This window comes from Buteo buteo, chromosome Z (genome assembly GCF_964188355.1).
Source record: "Buteo buteo chromosome Z, bButBut1.hap1.1, whole genome shotgun sequence".
NCBI lineage: Eukaryota > Metazoa > Chordata > Aves > Accipitriformes > Accipitridae > Buteo > Buteo buteo.
The window spans coordinates 15,246,622-15,271,068 of NC_134204.1; the positions used below are offsets into that span (position 1 = coordinate 15,246,622).

At 39.1% G+C, this 24,447-nt stretch overlaps 1 protein-coding gene across 4 annotated transcripts in view; it reads right to left on the minus strand.

Annotated features, from left to right (window-relative positions):
- FYB1 (FYN binding protein 1) overlaps positions 1 to 24,447 on the minus strand; it is a 69,702-nt gene that overhangs the window by 16,939 nt on the left and 28,316 nt on the right. For all 4 annotated transcript variants that reach the window (XM_075020197.1, XM_075020199.1, XM_075020196.1 and 1 more), the window contains exons 3-8: positions 10,078 to 10,258; positions 8,121 to 8,170; positions 6,979 to 6,998; positions 6,149 to 6,195; positions 4,563 to 4,680; positions 2,143 to 2,299 (exon numbers count right to left, since the gene is read on the minus strand). In XM_075020197.1, the coding sequence (XP_074876298.1) occupies positions 2,143 to 2,299; positions 4,563 to 4,680; positions 6,149 to 6,195; positions 6,979 to 6,998; positions 8,121 to 8,170; positions 10,078 to 10,258 (573 nt within the window). The remainder of the gene's footprint in view (positions 1 to 2,142; positions 2,300 to 4,562; positions 4,681 to 6,148; positions 6,196 to 6,978; positions 6,999 to 8,120; positions 8,171 to 10,077; positions 10,259 to 24,447) is intronic.

Sequence of the window (24,447 nt, forward strand, 5' to 3'; positions counted from 1 at the left end):
AAAGCTCATGGTAATGAGGTGAGTTTAACAGAAGGTTCGGAATCAGTGATTGAATGGTTTTTTATGATCTTTGAAAACTTTCAAAGAAATGTCTCATTCCAAGCAGCCTCAGCTTGAGTCTCTGTCTACACAAATACAAATCTCAGATCTGTCTCAGATCGCCCCCCAAGCCCTCCTTAGCTGGTGTTAACTTCACCTTTATTTGCTTCTCAGCTACAGTAGAAGAATTTTCTGTGCAGACCTCAGGAATCATGGGGCAAGCTCCCTTTCTCAGCTAACCTTGGGACCCCTGTAGTCTCATGGCATATTTCAGGGCAGTCCACAAGCTAAAAATTCTGACAGGTCATTAGGAGGGAGAGACACTTTGTTGGCATTGATTTTGCTTCAGGTTGGTAGACATGCTGCAGCTGCATTGCTATCCTCTTGTCCCTAGATCTTTGCTAAAAAGGTCTGTTTATATCCTTGGGTGCAATGGCTCAGAAGAAACCTGTAGCAGAGCAGTTGGCCTGAGATTGGGAACTCTGTCTCTCTGCTGAGGGGAATTTTAGACAGGTGTACTCCCTGTACAGAAGAAAGCAGGAATGGATTTTCTCAAAGGTGAAAAATGCTCATGCATTTCTTGAAAATGGAAAATCCTCCACTGCACTGCTTCTGGGTGAACACAGTTTTTAGTGTGCTTCCCCTCAAATCTGTAACACATTGATTTTTTTCTTTTATTTAAGTGATAAGAACTGGTTTTCCTCTGTTATTTGGTCTTCTTCACAGACCATTACTGGCCTGTGAACACTGAAGGCTGAAGCATTGGTGAAACAAACTGGGCTGTACCATTGATACTTGTCAGTGAGAAGACTTGTACAGCTTGCAGTTTTGCTGAGGCAAGAACTGGTTTATGAAAAATAAATTAATTAAAGGTAAATTAATTAAATGACTGCACATACTCAAGAAAATACCCTTCTCCCAGCCTTCACCAAGATTTGTTTTCCTATGTACAAAACTTCAAAGTATCACAAAAAAGCTGATATTGGAACCTATCTCTTGAGATCGTCTTGGCCAATTCCCCTGCCCGAGCAGAATCTGATAGAGCAGGTTCCTCAGGACTGTGTCCCATCAGGTTTTGAAGATCTCCATGGCTGGAGACTCCACAGCCTCTTTGGGCAACCTGTTCCCTTGCTTGGTCACCCTCACAGTAAGTAAGTGTTTTCTGATGTTCAGACAGAACTTTATATGTTTCAATCTGTGCCTGTTGCCTCTTGCACTGTCACTGGGCACTACTGGAAAGAGCCTGGCTCCATCTTCTTTACACCCTCTCATTAGATATTTATGAACAATTATAAGATCCATCCCCCCAAGCCTTCCATTCACCAGGCTGAACAGCCCCAGCTTTCTTAGCCTCTCTTCACATGAGACATGTTCCAGTTCCTTAATGTCTTTTTACATCCAGCACTACAAAGTGCTTAGCTGGTATTGTCCAGTTCTACATGTGTGAACTCTCTTAGTGAACTTACTGTCATTTTAGTCTCCTTAAAAATCAAGCAAGTGCTTTTAATAGTTTCCATTGATTTTGTGGATCAGTCTTTTAAGGTCTTTGCTATAACCCAGGAGCCAGATCATCAACCCCTTATCATACTCATAGATCCACTGATGATATTTATACAATTAGAGAAACATCTTGGATTTCAGACAAAATAAAATCTAGAGATCAGTTAGAAACTTTCCATAGGAATAGGAACAAGACAAACACTTAAAACAGGACCTTATATTCTCTGCTTCTCTTTTAGGAACACCCGTGTTATTTTTAATACAAAAACATGAAAAAATGTGATCCTTGTTACTTGCACGGAGCCAAGTTCTGATGTTATTTGAAGGCCGACATGGAATTACCTCTCAATAGGCCCCTGAAGATCCCAACATGTTGTTCCTAACTTATTCTAGTGCCTGTAGATGTTACATTATGTTGTACAATAACTTCCAACTATGAACTAAGCCTTGCATGCCAGCTAAGGACAGGAGGGTGAGTTGTGGTAATTATTTACTTTGATGGCCAGTGACTCAGCCGTGGTAAGGCTACTGCTTGGTGTAGTGCACACATTTGCTGTCATACAGTGAAAACATTCAGGAGCATAGTGAAGAAATAGAACTCACAACATCCTTTTATCCTGCCCAGCCACTTTCCTTCTGGGTTGTCTGTGAGGCGAATAATTTCGATCTCATCCCCCTGTTTGACAGTCAGCTCATTCTTCCCTCCCTTGTGGTCAACACAAGCTCGTGCGTGATGGAGGACTTGGATGGGTCCTGTTAACTGCAGAGAAGAACAACAAAAGAAATCACAGATGGAAGTTCTTTCCCAAACATTCAGACAAAACAGAAAATAACTGTAATGATGATTATTTGTTTCATTGACATTTAAAATAGCCTAGGCAAATAAATAGAAAGGCATCACTCCTGTTCCCAACTACCCAGTTTAAATTAATAACCAGGAATGAAAAGAGAGGGCAACAGCATAGCAGTAGAGCAGCTGAAGGAGTGACTGGCAATATCACAGAAATACAAAGACTAAAACCAACAGGCTAACCTATGGAGCCTTACACAGTTTCACAAAACAAACACGTATTTAATTCCTGTGGCTACCTCCATGTAGTTCCAGCTGAACTACTCATAGAATGATAGAATGATAGAATCATTTAGGTTGGAAAAGACCTTTAAGATCATGAAGTCCAACCATTAACCTAGCACTGCCAAGTCCACCTCTAAACCATGTCCCTAAGTGCCATATCTACACGTCTTTGGAATACCTCCAGGGATGGTGATGACCACTTCCCTGGGCAGCCTGGTCCAATGCTTGATAACCCTTTTGGTGAAGAAATTTTCCATCATATCTGATCTAAGCCTCCCCTGGTGCAATTTGAGGCCATTTCCTCTCAGCCTATCACTAGTTACTTGATAAAAGAGACCAGTACCTGCCTCATTACAACCTCCTTTCAGGTAGTTGTAGAAAGCGATAAGGTCTCCCCTCAGCCTCCTTTTCTCCAGGCTAAACAACCCCAGTTCCCTCAACTGTTCCTCATAAGACTTGTGCTCCAGGCCCTTCACCAGCTTGGTTGCCCTTCTCTGGACACACTCCAGTACCTCAATGTCTTTCTTGTAGCGAGAGACCCCAAACTGAACACGGTATTTGATGTGTGGCCTCACCACTGCTGAGTACAGGGGGATGATCACTTCCCTGCTCCTGCTGGCCACACTGTTTCTGATACAAAACTGATGAGTAAATGTTCATTAACATAAATAAGTCTACCACATAATGTTCTGTGTTTGCATTTCTACTCTATAAATGATCCCAAAGTACTCATAAGAGATGATCACACTGTTTACTGGAATTCTGGGTTCTCTTTAGGAGATCTTTAGTATATGTTATGAAGAAAACACTTTGGATTTTAGTATCTGTGCCTTTAAGATATATGTGATCTTGCAGAGGCATGTGGATGTTGACACTTACAGACTAGCTCAGGAGTATCTATCCTGTATATGTGGTGAAGAAATGGGAAAGAAAATGTGCACTAAAATATATTTGTTTGCATTTAAGAATAATAACATACTTTAATGGCCGCAAGAGAGCAGTCTGCAGTCTGAAAGCATTCTGTGTGGACTAATGCCTACATTTCACAGGAGTAGTCTGAAAAACAGACTTGGGGCCCGACAAATGCCAACTAACCCACTATTATTAACTATTAGTATTTTCCTTTAATATTGCTTCTCAACTCATGTTAGTCTCTCCACAGCAGAACAAGATGTGAGAGAATCACCATGGCTTTACTGTGTACAGAGCATAATAGGAAGAAAAACAAAGCTTCCCATTATGTTCAATAACACTGAAGGAAGCACAGCGGAGCATTGTGAACAGGCATTAGTTAACAAAAAATGACTGGCAGATTTGTAAACTGTGGTAGTATGCTGATCACCAGCTGTATAAAAATGATATAAAAAGAAAGAACTTTCTCATTATTTAGCCCCTAGACTTTGACAGTGACTGTAGCTCCCCTACACGTGCCCTATTCCCTTCCTCCCCATTTAGGCTGGAAGTCCCTCTAGGACCCCTTAGACCAAGGCAAGGGCAATCTCTTGCAATATGTTGTTGAAATCTCTTAAGGGCTGGATACTGTTCTATTTGACTCCAGTGAAGCAAAACCCACTAAATATATGGGATCCAATTCCCAGTTTTATTAAGGTCTTCTGATGCTATCCTAGTAATGTAAATGCTTTTTAAATAAAAAAGTGAAAGGAAATGTTTTTAAGGACTATTTACATAGAAAGAATGTGAGAAAGGAATTTAACGAAACTATGTTAGCACTGAAAAAATGTCTTTGCCCTCAGTACAGAGTCTGAAGTCAAGCATCTGCCAAACTTAAAAGGGTAGTTTAAACCTTTGTTCAGAATTTATCCAGGTGCTTGATCTACTTACCATAACAAATAGTTTTGTAGCCAGCTGAAAAATGTGTTTTGAACTCAACAATGCTAAATAAAGCTTCTTACATGTCTTTGGCCAGATTACAAAGCAAAAAGCTTACTTTGAACCTCTTCCTTATTTCCTGCTCTTTCTTTTCTTTTTCCTTCTGTTCTTTCTTCTCTTGGTCCATTCTTCTCTTTTCTTCCTTGTCTCGCTTCTTCTCTCTTCCCTTTGGTGATCTGAAAGTGCATTGCCAGGACTGAATGTAGCAGTGACACAGATCTCACTAGAGCTTTCTTACCCAAGGTTAACGAAGAACTACATGTGATGGAAGAAGACTTCTGCCAGTGAAATCAAAGCTACAGATTCTAAACCCTAGTGTGGCTGCAACAGATAGAGGAAGCAGCCCTTTCTTTTACATGACATATATAATTTAAAGTAGCTGTCCTCAAGAGGACAGTATGCCAGAAAACGTTGTCTGAAGGTAAGAGATTGGCTCTGCATGTGCATGTCCAAACATCTCTGAGCTAATTTTGGCAAGCAAGCTCAGAAACTAGTAGCAGTCTAGGTGTTGTGGCACTGGCTGCAGCTATTAAATATTTACCTAGGGCATCAGTGGTTGATGCAGCCTGAACTGAAGCCTGAGCTACCACTGGACTGCGGTTTTAAACCTAATTGCAACCTATTCCAGCAGTCAACACAAATGACAGTCAGTCTTTGGCACTGCATCATAAATGTGCCTATCACACCAGGGTCCTTGCCTGCTGCGCCTCATGTACTGGATGGTACCGAGATCTGGGCCCTGGGATGTAATTAGAACGATAGCTACAGCTCTGCCATTTGCTGTCAACGGTTCAGATGGATGAGCTGTGCTTTACAAACCTTATGGAACTGACTGAATAAGGCTCCCTCCTCTTCCTTTTTTGGTACTTTTGCTAAAGTAATTAATTTGATATGCTCAAATTATATTAAAAGAAAAACTGAATGAGAAGCCCTTGTTTTGGTTAAATAGTTTTAAAATTATCTGTTTTCAAAGCGAATTCAACAATAAATTTTTGCTGAAAGTCATTCCACATCTGAAACAAGGTATTTTTGTGTAGGAAGTTTAGACTGTTACATATTCCAAGGGAATTAGAGCTTTTCTTTGGTTATTGTCATACAGTGAATTCCATACATTTAGACATAGCAGGGCAAAAGACTCCTTAAAGTAAAGGGCTAAATGGCAGAAGAATGAGTAGAGCTCCAATTCTGGCTCTGTAGCTATGCTAGGAGACTCAGGCCATGAGAACTTCAAATCCAGCCTCTCATACGAGTTTTAACTACATTTATCTAGAAAGCAAGAAAAATAACCACAGTGAAAGATCTGTCTGGGACCATAGTACCTAGGGGATGAACTTATTTTTCCTCCTAGGCTGTAATTCCAAACAGTGATTCAGACATGTTCCTTAGATCAGAAATCAGACTTCTGTTATCTCAATCACAGTAACCACATGATTTTATTACAGGAGTTTTTCCAGCCCAGGGCACAGCAGATCTAAGTAGGAAAGAACCTGTGAACAACCTGACTTTCTCTGAGTGAAACGAATGAACACAATAATGCCTGACATGGACTGCAGTGGCATCACACTTTTGTGCCAGATGAAGTATCTTTGTTAGCAAGCTTTTAGTAATAAAGGTACAACAGATTATAGAGTATAAAATTACTACCTGATGTCATTTATGTCTTCATATGTTTCTCCATCACTTTCTTGGCCCTGTAAGAAAAATTCAGTTTTCAATGGCCTAGATACATTTGGAAAGACATGAAGAAACTGGACCTGTTATGTGAGCTGCATACATACTATATAAAAACATTTACAGCAAAATGTAAATATAAATTAATTTAATCTTCCCACACCAAGTTACTACATTATTCAAACCCACTATTCTTTTTTTCTGACTTTGTTTTTATAATACCACAACTATAAAGTCCTGGATTGTTACTATCACACTAGCACATTGCTTAGTCCAAAGTGGATGTTTTAATTGCAATGTTAGTCCTGGAAAGCCTTTATGTGTGTTGATGATTGCACTGCCATGATGAAGGTGCCAGGTTTAGCAGTAGATAAACTAGAAAGCTAGGGATCTAAATGGGACTCAGATTAGGGTCCCAGAGACTGTTTTAGTCCTAATACAGCCAGGTACTTTAAGACACGGATATGAACCTGTGCTTAACTGAAACAAGTGGTTTATTACTAGAATAGAACAGGGCCTTTGTTTCTGGAAAATTTCAGCAAAATGAAATGTCAGTGGAAATAGAAAGGGTGTGTTTGCTTTTTTTTAAATCAATTTTTGTTGTCTAGCTAGTTTTGATAATTAGTTCCAGTTTGCTCTGCTTACCCGTTTTAGTTCTGTCCTTCACAGTAAGTGCTTCTACAATTTACTGTCAATATACTGGATTCATTCTGCAATTAATTTTCTAAGGCATTGAAGGGATTTTACTAAATTTTTAAGTTTGTGCTAAGAAGGATAGGTTTATCATGGAGGATAACACTTACCCCCTCTGTATTTCCATGACCTGTATGACAAAAAATAAAAACAGGGTATTTATTTTTTGCTGTACAGAAAACAATTCATTCTAGCATTAACTATTTACAAACTGCTAATAATACCAGTGATAAGAACTAGAAATATGTGCAGGCTCCTGGCTTTTAATGAGGGTATGAAAGCAAACATCAGAGTTTTTCCAGGTTACTTTTGTAGTACACTGTAAACTAGAAATATCTACGAAATAGCATATTTCACTGCGTATTATTAAAAGTGGAAGATTTGTTTTAAAGATTCTTTAGTGACATTGATGAATTTACCTATGCTATTTGTTTACGAAAATGCCTGTTTATGTAAGAAAGTAATTGTTAAAAACCTAATAAATCCAAACAGACCTCAAAGGACTTGCTTGGACCAGCCCAACAGCTGAATAAAGAGGCCAAAGGCTCTTTTGCTAAGCCAGCTTCTACCCTGGACTGCAGGATAAGAAACTCTGTGAATCTCCTGCTTCCTCCCTACTCTGCAGATAGTTAGGTAAGAAAGGAGCTTGGGCTCAGTTTCACGTCTACAGCCCACATTGCTGTATGACAGGGGTGGCTAGCACACTAAAAGTTGCATACTGTGCCTGGCACAGACCAGCTCCTCCAGAGGAGAGATCAGAAGGCAGATTGAAATTCTTTGCGTCACAATCTGCTTCTCTGGCTGCTCCTGGTACAACACAGCGACTCACTGCCTCTTACTGAAGGCAGAATACAAAGCGACACTAGAAGCACAGTCGACAATTTTATTTTTTTTTATCAAGTATAAAACAATGCCTGCTTCACCAGTGCACACAACTTCAACTCTGAAACAGAAGCATTCATTTTGGTTCAGATTTGAAAATCTGGGAATTTATGGTCCCAGCATATTTGTAACCAAAAAAAGTGGGAAGAGAGGGGATATATTTAAAGCAGCTCCTGAGAGTCTGTCATATTGATTATAGAACAGTTAGTGTTATGAGACAACCGTCTTCACCCATAAAACTGCAGAACCAGCATAATTATAATTAGTTACATAAGTCATTCATGAATACAATATGCTTTTGCTTATCTTATAAATACAATATGCTTACAGCTTCTTATAGCTGCCATTAATTAAAACGTACGCATCTTACCCTGTGAAACAAATTCAACATCATCATAATTTTCTTCATTGTCTGGACTTCTGTAAATAGGAAAAAGTGGACATGTGAAACCTATGAAGATGGTTTTATGATGGCATTTTTATTCACCATTGTTCTGGTGCTTTTTTCAGCTATTTTATACAATGGCTGGACAGTCTGTTGAGCCCTATATGCTACTTAAGTACCCATGAGATTCCCTAAATTGTTCTTCCTGACTGCAACTCATTTTTTCACATGGGGACACCTTGGTCCTAAGTATAAAAGGAGAAAATGAGCCAAAGGCACTCACATACCATGGAGATGAGTGTGGTATGACAAATATAATAGGCAGATGGGCTGACTGAATGGAAAGAATCTGTTGGGATTTTTAACCACCTTTGCAGGTGCAGCCTTCATACACAATGCACAAGCAGTATGCCAGACTTCTGCTCAATGTTAAAAATAGCTCCAAGACTTGTTCCTTGACTTGTAGGGCTTAAAGTCTAAACAAGGGACAAGAGGCACAGTGGTATAAGGTTAGGCCAGGTAAACAGCCTCTGATGTTAGATTTAAGAGTGCCGTCAAACTGAGAGAATCAAGAAATTGAGAATATAACTAGTAATAACATCAGGGACTCTTAAATTTATAATACATTCTAACGGTTGAAAGAAAACTAGGGCTGACAGTCGTCATCAAAGAAGTGTAACCAAAGAAAGGACTTGAAAGCAGAATGTGATGTTTTAAAACTGGCTTGATGGCGAAAGCACCGAGGCAGGGTGAAAGAAAAGGTACGTCAGCACCCAGGCACACATTTTCAGCGGAGGGAAGAGTCCAGAGGGCACGCAGGAGCGGGAGAGCAGAAGGGCAGTCTGGAGGTCGACTTCGCAGGTCCCTCAAGGCCAACAGGACACCCTCGGCGCTCCAGCATTTGGCAAGGAGGGTCTCCAGGAGAGCTTCTGCAGGGGCCGCGGAGCGGCTGCCGCCTGTCGGCGCTCCGGCCGCTAGATGGGGCGGTGATGGCAGCTCCCCGGGGCCGCCGCCGGCCGGGCTGGGCCGGCGTCTCCCGCGGCCCCGAGCGCGGCAGCGGCCCCGGCAGCAGGCAGCGGCCCCGGCAGCAGCACCAGCAAAGCAGCGGGAGCAGCACCACCACCACCGCCGGGACCGGGACCCGCAGCAGCAGCAGCAGCAGCAGCAGCAGCAGCGCTAGACGGATGTTGTCACACCATCCGTACCGAAATACAGTATGCGTGCTAACACACAACCTCTCTAATGCCTCCTATATTCTCCCTGCTGCTGTTTGCAGTAACTGCCGGCTAGTCGTTCAGGCTCAGCTTGTTCCCGGTCAGCTTTGACACGAGACCGAAGTGCTTTTAACTCTTCATCGCTGGGAGGTTCCCCTTTCGTACACAGCTTTTGGAAGAAGGGTAGAGAAAAGAGCACATGCGACAGAGGCTTCTCAGTGTTATCGCAACAGGCCGCGACGCGGCTCCTGGTGCAGTTTCACGACCGGCACTGAGCTCAGTACCTCCGGCTTGCAGAGCTGCTTCCTGGGGTATCGACAGACAGGCCTGACTCTCCTGGCCCTCTTCCCCCAGAAAAATGCAGGGGAAAGCTGCAGTTGTTGATACAACTCATTTTCTGCCAGCATATGAAGTTTTTGAACCGTTCTGGAGTAAAAAAACACAGCAAGCTGTCTGTTCCCACCCCTCCCTCCCCGTACCAACAGAGCAGAAAAAAAAGTTGTTACAGATAAGACAATTTAGGGAAACAACTGAATAGATGGGGGGTTCAAGCTAATAAAGACTAATTCCAAAGAGGCCAGGGACAGGGTAGGACAAGGAAAGTGGTGTGGGACCTCACTCCCATGTGAAATGTGGGGCACCTGCAGTCTTAATCTGCTGCTGCATGAGCAAAGGAACAGGCAGGAAAAGGTGAGAAAATAAAGACCTTGGGATTTGTGTTCACTTACATTGTTTCAGAGCTGGGCTTGGTGTTTCTGGGAGGCAGGCTGGGAGCTGCTGGGGACTGCAGAGATGGGTGAGAGGCTGGTGGAGTAGGTGGCAACTGCATAGCAGAATGTGGTGGAGGTACAGGTGGGGAGAGTGCTGCTGAGGAAGGTGCTGTCTGTTTCAAACCTTCATTTTTAGGGCCTGTAAAAAAGCAGAACAGACTGAATTTATCAAGCAAACAGCTGAGGAAGGAACCTCACTGTTTACATGAAGTACTGGCACAAAATATCAGCACTGCACCCACCCCAGAGCAAATATATTTTGTTGAACCTGCTTCTTAGATATATTTGGTACCTTATCTTACCAGAGTAGAGAGGGTCTGCCTAGAAGAATGTACTGCCTGTGGAAGGCCTTGAAAATGTCTTTGCCAAGACATGAACAAGACACAAACCCACCAGTTCACCCAGTATATAAGCTGTTGTGCTTTGAAACTAAATTATCACTGAATTCTACAATTTGACTGAAAAGCCCAGCTGCAGAGTTTCACATGAGCACTGATGCAATCTTGCTGGAGTGTTCCTTGCTCAGAGACAGAGTTTCAAGGGATGGAATGAGAGATGAAAAGATATTTTGGCATTAAAAGGTGTACAGGTCTCTGTACATCTTCAAATACATTTGTAACCTAAGTTGTAAAAGGCTGGACTTCTTAATTTTCTAGCAAGCCCATACTAGAAAAGTTACAGTCTGAGAAGCTGCACAGAAGCTACACCCTCAAAAAACAGGTGCAGCCTTCAAAACAAGATGATGCAGTACACCGGGCATAGAAGCCATAATTACAAGAGTGGGCTGGTGTGCATGTGTGCTGCACTGAATTAATGCTCCATGTACAAGCCACAACCAAACCCAACCAAACAAAATCAATGATTGGATACCATGATTTTAAACCTAGAATTTTTTTTTTTCAAGTATCATAAGTGGCTTAAAAGCTACCCAGAAAGAATCGTCCCCAGCTGTATGGAGGAAAGTCCAACAAAATGTAAGGAGGAGTAGAGCAGAAGGAAGAAGCAAATTCACAGTTCAGTTAAAACCAATTACAGTCGACAAGAAGCCCCTTGTCCTCCTGAGATTTTCTTCAAATTCATACCTGTATAGTGGAGATTAAAATCTTGTCAAGAAAAAGAAACTTTCACCATGTTGGAAAAAAGTGGCTTAAACACAGAACAAAGACAAATATTTAGTAATGCTTAATATCAAGACTGAACCTTACAAAAACTACTGAAAGAGCTTTCTTTAGCTGCTTGGGAGTCTGAAACTCTGTCCTTGGGATAGACAAGAGAAGGGGATTCTATAACTATTAGAAGGACCTCTTGTGTCACATGGAAGTCAAAGTGAAATTACCAAGGCTTGACAGTTTTTCTGCTTACTAACAAAGAACTCAAAAATTTCTGGATAGATTTGGCTTCATGGCTGCTTGGAGCAACTTGTCAACATATGTGATCACAACAGTGCATTTGAAACCTGTTAAGTTCTTCCATTACTTAAATAGCAAAGTACTAATGGTCCCAACACTGCTGATTACAAAGATGAATTCTTTGTTGTTTTGTTAAGGAACATTAATCTGGCAAAAGCAGACACTTACAATTTAAGATATGCCAAGATTAAAGTTGTATGGTATCACATATCTTTTTATTGACATACCTTTTTATCACTTTATTCAAAAGTGTAGCCCAAAAGTTAAGTGAAATAATCCTTAGTACTGAGGAGGCTACAGCAGGGTTAATGTGTGCCAGCTGAAGAGAGCCCAAAGGAGAAGACTGAGAATGATAAGAGGTCTAGAAAACATGAGTTCCTGGAGATATTGAACAAATTGTGGTTGTTTAGGGAAATATGATAAGACTGAGGGAGAACAAAATGAATACCTAAGTCTCTGGCAAAGAAGAAAGGGATAATTTTTTTTTTTCTTTCTTTTCCCTGGTGGAGAAGGCAAGAAGTAATGTGTTTACAGGCCAGCAACATTTCTTAGGAGGCACTTTCTAATAGTGAAGGTGAAATTTCCATGTCTTGAAGTCCAGGCTGAAGAAGTAGGATAAACTTATGGCACAGTTGTTCTTGCCCTACACATAGGGATGGACCAAACAACTCCTTTACGTCTCTTCCAAGTCAATGATGACATCCTCTGTTTGTTGTGCTATATTTTATAAGGCACTACATTTAAAATACTTGCCCCTATATTAAGTCCAACAGCTAAAGATCTACTAAAATATCATTTTGGCTAAAATTTGTCTTCCAGAAAGATGCCGCACTTGTTTGAAGATGAGAGGAAGAATGTACCACTACAGAGTTTGGTTAGGTTTGCTCACTGTTAAAATCTGCATCTTATTGTTTTCAAAGTTCACCACACTTCAGGTTCTATTACTTTTATTTCTACCTTTAATTACTAGATCAAAAGCCTTTTTATAACCCCTCTTTTCTACCCATAAGGTATTGATACCACTGAATTTAAGACCCAACATTTTTAATCTAATCTCAAGGCCTTTTTTTTTTTCTTTTCTCATCTAACAATTAATTTGTAGCTATTTCTGTAATCTCTCCAACTTTTCCAGCATTGTGAAAAATCTGGCACCGGAATTCTATGCAGCATGCACTTGTCTGCCACATGCAGTGATTAAAATTACGAGTCATTCTTCATCTGACCATATTTCTACTGATTGCATCCAGGCGGTTTCAGTACTTTCTCCAGTTGTCATCCCTCCTCCTGTTTTGGAAGTGCAGACACTTGAATATCAAACTAAGGCCCATTAGCAAAAAGCTTTTATTCGAAAACTTTGTAACTATATGAAGATTCCTTAAGGGTAAAACTCCAAGGCTTTAGGGTTACAGGCTAACAACCATTATGCATTACACTTTTCTGTCACATCATTGTGCTTACTCAACTGTAATGTTTATTATGTCTTGATTTTTTCCTAAGTCATTACACTACCTCATTTTGCAGGTATGGTTTACATTTCTCCATTCTACAAGTATATTTGCATTTGAGTAAAGAAAAACTTTGTTTAAGTGAGCCAAGATTACACGTGATTGCGCTCTTGTTGTATCTGAGTCTCTGAGGACTGTGTGTTTGTATTTAACTCTTCACAGTCTTTATTAATCCACAGACTTTATCAGCTATAATCCCTTGTTTTTCTAAAATCCCTGATAAAGATGAATAGCGCTGGCAAACTAAGGATGCATCTGCAGTTGAATTCTTTTAGGCAGATTCTAACCAAAGAAAGAAGCCAGGAAGTTTTTTTTCATAAAAGCCATGTTAATCGGTATTAATTATACTCTAAAATTTTTGTGTTTTAACAGAGAATCCTAAATCAGCTTTTTTGTGGTTATATTTATGTTGCCATAATACAGTGTTGTGTATATGCACAACATGCATACATGCCTTATGTCATCATACAGTGTTACTTCATTATGATTACTTTGTAGGACTAAGGTAAAAATTCTCCCCAAGTCTTTGTGCATAATACTTCTTTCATCTGATGTCTCTTGAGAGCCAAATCCAGGCAATATGAAACTGAGCCAGGAAAGGACACCACATGCATTTTAGATTAAGTGTTTATTTTTAAGTATAAAGGCTGAACAACCTGTCCTTTTTAATTTATGTACATTGCTGGAATCTAGCAATAACTAAATGATCACCATATTAATAGAATCACTGCTTTTTTGTTTGTTTGTTTTTTGTTTTCTAACAATTAGAACTGACTCTTCCCTGCCTTTAGAGTTGTAATTACCAACACTTATGGCTGAGACTGATGTGGGTGTAAAATTCTTTAATTCTAATACTGAAAATAAGGGGATGAGTTAGTTAGGATGGTGACACTCAGTATGAAAAACCTGTTATAATCAGGCCCACAGAGCCAAAGCTATCATAATGTTTCCGTGGTGTTTCATTTCCTATTTTTATGGAGCATTTCACTTTGAATCCAGTTCCATCTTTTTGTGTCTCTAAGACACTTCATACTCTGAAGACACAGAAAGGCTATGTGTGGGTAGTCGAACTGAAGTCAGCTTCAGACACTCAGAACAAGAAATCAAACTGAAACTACATCCTGGCTTCACATGCACCCAAAACACTCTCACCACAGGAAACAGTGTTAAGGACCATCACTGTGTGGTACCTTGACCACTAACATCTCAGTTTCCAAATAGCCTCCTCTCTTCTTGGGACTCCCAGATGTTTCACACACTGTGCTGCACTGAAGAAACATGCAGAGATCGAAGCTCTTCACGAAGAAAGGAAAGAATGTATGAAAAGGAATGAGTTCCTCAAAACCTGTGCAGCTGTATAGCAGCTAAGAGAAACTTGCCATAGAAACTGTCCATAGAAAGTACCAAACATCCCATTAAACTGCTGCTTGTGGTATTAACCTTCTTTAATCATGCCCAGAGCTTCAGCACTTAGAGCAGAACTGTGCATAGAACACTGCAAACACTTCTTTTGTGTTCTTGGGGAACCTTCTCAAACAACTTCCATACATGAAGTGACAAAAAGGTCACCTACATTCTTTGAGAATGTTTATTTGTCAGGAAGTTCAGGACACTGAAGTTGTCTTGATGTAAAATTCATGACTTTGACCCTTGCCTTTCCTAGCTTGTGAAAGGGAAATACTGATACCTCTTTGGTAGCTAACATAACATCTAAGAGGAAGATCCCATCTTCCTTTCATGTCCAGATATTCTGTGTTCAACAACCTCAGGAGAAATCAAAGTCCATATAACAGTACTCTGTAATTTCCATGCCTCTCCTGTGTGAACTCAAAAAGGAACTAGTAAAAAACCCAAAATAAGTCCATCTTTTTGGAACCCATGTACTCTATGTATTCAAAAGCAAGTTTCAGGGCAGGATGAGAAAAAGATACCCATTCTTATCTTGCTAAAATCATCAGTGCTATGCTGAGATACTGTATTACTCTGTCCTGAGATGCTAATATCAGAAATATGTGGCAAACTGAAGTGAAATCTTATGGGAACCAGTACTTTGGCTAGGGCCAGTTCTCCCCAGCCCTTTTCAAAATCGTAAAATAAATTGCACTCATGTGCAAGGGTGATATGGGCTCCAGTACTGACAAAGCTGAAATGACATGTCTCTATTTATCCCTCCCTAAATACCAGGGTATCTTCCTGCTTGGATGAGAGACTGGCACATAGATGAAGAACAATATCTAATTATCAACCAGAGAAGAACAGAAGCAGTCAAACGAAAAACATTTTTAGCACTCACACCTGCAGTTCAACATCCATTGGCTGAAGATACAAACCCTGATGATCAATTCAACATGTATTGGAATAGAATGTGATTTCTTGGCACAAAGCTTTTAATGGACAACAATGATAAATAATGATTTTTATAATCTCCCTTGAAGTAGGAAACTACCCCATCCTGGCAGAGGGTGGTCTGGCTTCAGCTATCCATCTATTTCTCATACCTTGACTGGACTGCAGCAATAATATATACCTGCTCTCAAAGTCAAGAGTGCTTAAAAAATTCCAATTATCTCAGAACAGCTGTATTGCATCTTATCAGCAACACACTCACATGCAAATGCATTAGCCTGGGCTTCAGCCTCTACACAGTCCAGACTTAACTGCAAAGACTTAACTCTTAAATATGTTCAAGGTATCAGACTGTAGCATCTAAGCCATCCATTGCCTTGACCCAGAAATTTCTAGTCAAAGATTGAATACTAAACAAAACTGGAACTGAAGAGCAATGTATATCACACTACTTTCCATTTCAAGTTCACTGTCATTGCACCTACTTCACCATAAATACATAGCAACAGACACATGTAAAAAAATTCCTTCCATAACAGGGCAGTCTCTTGCACATACAGGGGAAAAACTGTTTCTTCACTTCATATCCTAAAAAGCAGGCCATCCCTCTCTTTCTTTTGCCTAGAGTATGGCCTTTGGCAAGACCTTATTCCCTTTGACTCCTGATGGAGTGATTCACTGATAAGGTGTTGACTTCTTCTGCTTTTTTTAATATAAAGAAAACCTGACAATAATCAGCTACTGCAAGGAGACTGCAAACATTCTGCAGGAAAAAAAATGCCAGGAATTTTAAATTTCTTGATGGATTTCTTCAGTTTTCATAAAAAAGGACCATAAAAAAATCATCAGGATTTTTCAAGCAGTTACACAGTCAAAAGTTTTGCATTTTGAAGGAAGCATCCTTTTATAAAACAAAATGCTTTTGAGCTACTCTGCAAATGCAATATCAGTTTTCAGTTTTACTGCAAAATATTCTACATGCAAGATCTGGGAAGCTTTCTGGGTTTTACAAAGGTTTTGCTAAGAACCTGCAACAACATCTGCAGCAGCTGATCACCCACTTCCTACTTTATTCATCATGTGCAGAGAGCTGTTTTCTGCTTCGCTTCCCTAACCTGTATATTCATTTAGATACAAGCCATGGTTTCATGTTTCACAATTATGCTGCTTTGGAGCTGCTCAAAGTAAGCACGTAAACTTACAACATTACTGAAGCTCAGTGCTTTTGATTATGCTGTTGTCAGACATACCGTAACAGAGACACAAAGATTATTTGAGACGCTGCTCACACCTTGAAAACAAAGACCATAGAAAGTTTTTGATTATTGCCCTCCTTGAGTCCAGACCCCACTTCAAGAAATGCCTGCATACAATCTTTTCTTCATTTTCTTTTCAGTTATTCTCCTCACCTCTCCTGATTCTGCTTCCAGTTAGATGGTAAAGCTGCCTTTTCAGCTTTGTACAAAGGAAATCACCTTCAAAAAAGGGGGAATTTTGGAGGAAGGGGAAAGGGTAAAATGGAGACCTAGTACAGGTCCCCATCCAGTTTAAGAGTACTTTGCTGATCATTGCTCATACATCATGAAAAACATGACCAGAGCAGAGGGAGAATTTGTCCTTTTTTAAGCAGAAGTTCTCATTGATCTCAACTGGGAAATCTTGTTTCCAGAGCAGATGCACAGACTACCTCAAGGGTATTTCACATAGCACTTAACACCTATTCAATGCCCTATTTTCTCAAAATGACACAGAGTTGACATATTAAGTCCCAGACCACATACATGGTAGAGGGTTTTTCCCATTCTATTTGAGAATGTAGAGACAAACAGTTGAAGGATAAACAACACCTGAAAGTGAGAATCTAAATCTACATTTAAGGTTGACAGCTGAAAAATATTAAGCATGCACGTAACCTTACTTCCAAAAGAAAACCCACAGTTTTCAAAGTCATTCGATATGTAAAAGCTTGAAGAACTGAGCCTTATGGTGACTAAATATGAGGTTAGATACTCAGAAAGCTTCATCTGGGCAGTGCTGACTGGCATGAGGAAAGTGATTTAAACTACAGATGTGTAAGCATACCCAGAAGCCTATCCTTATCTAAAGGGGAACCCAAAATTAATTCCCAGTTGAACTACAGGCGAAACTTTTAATTGTCTGATAAAAAGCCTTAATGATTATTTCTTTTTTTTTTATAAGAAATATTTATAAACTTAAGCCAGTTAATTTTATATTGCATGGCATAATTTCATATGCAAGAAAAAAGAACAGCAATTGGAAGTATTCAGAGATGGAAGACATGTAAGATAGCAATAGTTTAAAATAAATCTTTGGTAAATAATTTATAGTTGAAAGAGAAGGCAATAAAAATGTGTACAATGATGCAGAGGCAAACAAAAGAGAATGTACTGGAAGAAATTTACTTAAAATGTGACTATTTATTTCCCAAACCAACAAATTGATGAAAGGGTTATCATTTCATAAACCTATTGTTCAATCTGAAAAATAATTACATCATGCATAGCATGCAATTCTAGTTAAAAATTAATCATAGGATTATAAACATTGATATAAAAAATATCAGTTCCATAAAAAATTCTCATGCAACAAAGTCTTGCATTCAAATAGTGGGGTTTTGCACATTTTCTCTTCAGGATCTGCTAACAAGGAACATCATTGTTCCAAATGCACACATTTTAGGAGGGTTCAGTTTTGAGTGAAACCAATGACCTCAGATATGTTCATTAACAAAATGAAATTTTCAGCATAAAATTATTTGTTAGTATACTGCTTCAAAAGCTTCCTAATATCTTTACTATGAAATGCTTAATGTTTTGTTTGTCTCTATTAGTTTTGCATAATTACTTTAGTATTTAATAATTAAGATCAAAGCTTTCAGGAATGACCGTCTGTTTCCTATAATGAACTATTTGGATGCTAACTTAATTAGTCAATTTACTAACTTGTGTGTTGTTATCCATGTAATGCAACCAAATGATGAAGATTCATTAAAAGTATTTCCTATTGTGAACCAAGATAGGTCTTGGAAATACTTGTTCCATTATTGTACGCATTGTCTCCATTTCAAACATTATGCATGCTGTGTGGGTTTTACATCTGTGAGCCACTAAGGAAATATTATTTAAACCGTACAGAGAAATTCAGACTTCCAAGCTCAAAGGGAAACTACAGTATGTATCAAACTTCAAATTTATGAGAAATATATGCCAAGCATTCTTGTAATTATGAGTAAACAGACTACAGAGTATTTTTTTGGAGCTAGCTAAACACGAGACCTTTAGGGTTCAAGATGCATTTTCCAAAACAGTACCAGCAACATGTCCAGAACTTCATCACCACAATATTTTTACATATCTGGAGAAAGTGGGGTTTTTTTCCAGCTTTACCATAAAGCTGTCCATAAAGTAATTTGATGTGCCGGATACACTTCCGTGCTACAATTAGTAGCAAAGTACATTTTCAGCAAAATATGCATCACCTTAAAGAATGGGAAACTTTCAGCTAGTTCGTATCATTCTTATTGAGTTGTAAATTAAAATTATTAATATGATTTGTATTCACATTATTTTCTGGGATACAGACAGGTTTCAGAATACTTGCAGCTCTGGTACAGCAGAGCTACTTGCGTACTGTGACCCATGTAATGCAACCAAATGATGCAGGTTCATCGAAAGTGTTTCTTCATGTGAATCAAATTAGATGTAAGAAATAATGTTTCAAAAACTAAAATAAGGAAACATAATTAAGCAGAGAGAATTACTCAGTTCCCTCAGTTTTGCTGGTTTTCTCTAGTAGTTTCCTTTTTGTCACCTTCCATGATAAAGTCATAGCTGTCTTTTTTTTTTTCCTCCTTATAAATTCTCCTTTCTAACTAGTGCTCTCAACACTCCTTCCTAAAGACTACTTTCATACGTGATGTAATCCCAAAGACATTGTGTTAAACCCATCCAGCAGTGACCCTGCTGGAGGGTGGGTGCTGGCTTCTAATACAACATAACACGTCATGTGTTTCATTCAGTCCTTTGCAGAAGTCCAGACCTATTGAGAGAATATGTTAGGCATATACTTTGACTCAAAAGAGAATTGGCCTAAAAACAATTCAAACTGCATGTCAACGTGTATTTGGAATTGCTAGTAAGTGATCATTTAGGCTTACTCAACAGAATTAACAGGTGCATTCACATGGTTTATCTTCTGAGTCCTAAATTCTGCATCTTAGATTCTGAAGTCTCTGCTCAGGAATGATTATAGCTGACTCAAGGGGATTTAGCATAGTCGACTGCAGGAATGACTCTAGAATTCATATGCAGACTATGACAAGTGTATATATTAGAAAAATAAATTTATATGCCTCCATAATATGATATAAACAACCCATATCTTACTGTTAATTTTACTAGAATCAAATGAACTTGAAGGGAGCAAGAGTGCCACATAAGGCCTAACAAACAAATGCAGAGATATTTAGGGGAAAATCTATGAATGTGCCAATTGCAGAACCTACGACAATTCTCAAATGGGGACTGTCCTCTGGTGGTTTATTGATGGATACATTTTATTCTTTTTTAATTAAAAACGTACATTATATTATTTGAAAGATATTGCAGACTGTTGTAGCTAAGGAAATAATCAAGGGCAATGAGTTTAAATACTTATTTCCAGTAAGTTTTGTGTACTTTTGCTTCCTAATGCACAACAGCAGCAAGTTGTACCCAGAACAATCTTCTCCAGGAAAATACTAAATGTTGGTTTCCCTCAAGACTCATTTTATCTATAACTTGGATTAGATTTATCTATTTCCTTAGGCAGATAAATAACTTGTCTCATTCATATTTCTATCAGGATGGTTACACTCATTTTAAATTGCAGGCATTTATCTTTTTCAGTGCCATATTAGCAGTTTAATTTGTAGTTTTGTCCACATATTTTAGCAGAATTATATTGCGAACACTTGATCAATTAAAGGTAATGCTTCAAAAACTTCAGTGTGGCAGGGTTTCCTCCATGGCATTAAGATTCTTTGCTGTGGAGGCTCTTAAAAAAATGTGAAAAATTTGCTCTCTGACTGAAGCAGACAGAAAGCATGTATCCACTCTTTGCTTATTGAAAAGTTTAGTCTTACATGCATATTCTATAATTATGGTGCATGTAATTATAGCTGGAGAATGAAGATGTGAGCAAAAAGAGTGAGGGAAATTTAATTCAACTGGGCTTTTGGAACTTACAGGTTGAACAATTGAAAGACAGCTGAAGATATAATACTGAAATTAGAAAGGAATTAAAACTTCTTTTTTGAAACTGACCTTATACCAATCCCATGAGTGAGACAACTCCTTTGGAGTCATACCCACATAGGTGATGTCATTGCACTTGTACCAAACCATGTACATTGTGTGGGATTTCATATGCTGCAGCCTGATTTTCATGATAAATGCACAACTTTGACTATATTTCAGCTAGGCATTGTTCTTCAGTTCTAGAACTTCAAAAATGGATTCTCCTTTTTCTTAGAGATGTAAAATATTTCAGTACAGAGCTGCTGTACTGCTGTACTTGCTGAAACAAGAATCATTTGGGTTCTCTCACTTTAGGAGAAGGAGGGAGAGGAACATCCTTAGAGGAAAGCTGAAGAGCTTTTACATTTGTTTCCACTAAAAACAACATATAACTACTCATCCAGATTTTGTAGTTGCTTTCAAGCAGATCCAGCAAAGTTAAGTTCTTGGCAGATCTGTGTAATCATAATTTGAACTTCCACAGTTTTCAAGCAAATGTCTGAGTCACCAATAATAATAGACATCAACATCATGAAATCTAGTAAAACTGTAGGTAAAAAGCCTTGAAGGTCTTCAAATTCCCACAAATAGTCTCACTTCAGTACATTTTTGGTGTCACTTAAAATTCAACATTTTAGCTATGTATAGCAAAGTCAAGGCATTATGTTGTACATAATCGTCATGCTATTCTGAAATTATCATTTTGACACTTTTTTGAGCTTTACAGGTTTTTATGGTGTGCTGCAGTTCACCTGTGCAGAGGCATGACATCATTACATGCAGCTACCCTCACCCCACCCTGAACAGTGTTGTTTGATATCGTCACCTACTTTTAGTTTCATCTATCTTAGAAACAGGTGATTTGGATCAAGTTAAAATTCTTTTTATCCACTTACACCTTAATACTGAGCTGTTGCATAACTTTATCCAGTCTAGCACTGAGGTAAAAAAAGATAATCAACATTGACCTTTTAAGTCCAGATTCTGCAGTAAAGAGCCGTGACATCCTGTGATAAAAAAATCCCCTCTTCTTTGTAACTTTGGAAGCTGCTGTTTCATCTTCACATCAAGTAAGAGCAATAACTGACTGGTTCTAAGGGGCTTTGCAAAGACAGTTAAGACATTGACTGTCCTCGGGAGTGGTGCTTGATTGTTAATCACTGCCAACAAAGTGTTGTGTTAACTTTGACAATGCACCTTGAATTCTAATTCCTCCTGTCTCTCTCAACTCACATAGCCATGCCACTGTGTGGGTACGCAATCCATCACAGAACAGAACCTCAATATGTACTGCAGACACAACCATAACCCAAATTATAAATCGTGAGAATTTTCTTACAGGTCTTCTTTTCTCTTAGATTCAGTACAGTTTCCTTTTGTTTCTCCCAGTACAGCTCAAAATATTCTCCCTACCTGAAGCCCCAGTGTTGATCGTTCACGAGGCGTTCAGAGGTGTTTAGGGTGCTAGGGACTCTGAGCCTTCAACTGACTTTATGTGGGTGGCCATCTGTATGTGCACAATCCCACTGAGGTCAGCCCAGGTGCAGTTCTTCTCTGAAAGTAATGGTATGGCTGTGGCCTCACGTGGAAAACTGTCAGCAGAACGACTTTGTTTCTCTTCTTTTTTCTAACAAATCCCTGTTTGCACTTTGGGTGTTTATTAGAAAACACTATCATCAGTATTATTTTCTGAATCTAGAAAGCACATGCATCTCATTGATTCTGAGCTGACGTGAATATGATCTGCTTTCAGGGAAAATTGCTGAAATGGGAAATAGCACAGGAATTTACCAGAGTGCCATGTATTCACAGGCCCAGACAGGCCCAGACAGGAATTCCTTAATGCCTGCTTTCACTGGAAAATAGTAATGCATCAATTGTCAAACTTTCCTCCGCAAGACACTTGTATCTACAGAAGTTTTATCACTAAAAGCTTTTCAGGACCAGGTGAAAATTTCTAATCCAAAGCAAGGCCAACACCAAGCCAGCATCCCTTAGTATTCATGCAAGCATTGTGGACAGTTTAAATCCTTCTCCCACACGTGACTAAGACTGCTGCATTGAAGGTAAATCCTTCAGCCTCTAATGTTAAAAGTCATTTCATGCCCAGTGAATACTTGACTATGAAAAAACAGTAAAGCAGCTTCCATGAGAAAGGGTAACAACCAAAGAAAAAGGGGTGAATTGATACTTCTGAGAAAGCCGAGCTCAAACACTTGCTGTAAATCAGGCAATACGAGGTTTTCTGCACCCCAGGCGCATGTCCCTAACACAAGTATAACAACTATAACAATGTGTGGAGCTTTTCTCTTCTCAAAGGACAACACAAAGCCTAACTTTTGCCCTAGCACAGCACAAAACCCCCAAAGGTTAGATCTCAGAAAGCTTTGTTGGATGGGAAAACCATTTCCATTTGCTTGTTCTTCTTTTTACTCATCACCTGAATCACAGCAGCAAATTAAGCAAGTATGGCAAGCTGCTATTTATCAGGACAAACTAATGAGCAGGAAGAATTTGTGCTGTGGGGGTGGCATCTTCCTGACATGACTTTGATTCTTGAAATGACAAAAAAAAAAGAAAAGAAAAGAAAAGAAAAGAATTCCATTTAATTGCCCTTCCAAAGCAGGTAGGTTTTGTCATTCTAGTTTAATGTTCCAAGAAACCCAGCAGCAATGAATAACTTTGTTGAGCTGAAAATGAGTTTGTTCAGGATTTACTCTAGAACATCCGGTCTCTCCACCAGAACCGTGCTACAGAGAATTCTGGCCACAAAGAAATGAGCTGTATTAATTAAAGCCAAACAGAACATCAAGGTCTACATGCCAGCTCTACAGGGGAAGGCTGAAGTTCAGGGCCACTAAGAACAGCTTCATATTGATGTGGTTTCTAAATCTTTCAGTCTTGCCCTGACCCAAAGATTGTGAAGTAGAGAAGACCATGTCTGACCCTGCAGTTCTACTTAGTTGGGTGTGTATTTTGCAACATGTTTGGAGAACAATCTGTGCCACCACACTGGGCAGCTCCATACTTACCTCATGTTCCCAGTGTGACTCATTCAGGCTGGTGGCTCTACTAGTGCTGGCTAGTGACAACAGGAGATCCTCCTTCTAGCAAAAGTTCTGGTATTACCCTTTCAGCCCTGTTCACAGTATTCATTTTAAATGCATAGGTTAAATATTTCTAACCCCCAGTTTTAAAAAGAGGATGAAAAAATGCTGTGTGTCTGTAACTGCATGAGGACCAGAAAAAAAAATTTAAATAACTGAATAAACAACAAATGAACAAATAAAAGCATTCCTCCATTAATTACTTAAAAATAAACTAAAAAGTGTATTTTAAAAAATTAATTTCAGGTTTGGGTGTTTCCAGCCTTCATCAGGACTTCTCACAATTCTAGCTAGTAAAGGTCTTGGTTTTGTTTAATCAAAACATTTGCTGGTGTCATTTGCTGAAAATGCTGCCTTTCCATTTTGAGACTGTTCTGGGCACTTGAATAAAGCCAGTCATGCTGAATAGTCCTCTATGGAGAAGGGGCAGCTGCTCAGACTGTTGTATATTGGCATATTTCTTTTAAAAAGGTACACAAATTTACACCATTTGAGAATCTGGCCCTGATGATGGATTTGTGAGAACATTTCCCTAACTGTAGGGTAACACAGGAAAATAAGAATGTAGTAGCTGACAAGAATGTACATTTTATTTTATTGATATGCTCCTAATTTCTGAATGGAAATAATAACAGAATGTATAGTTGCATGCACACTCTGTGTT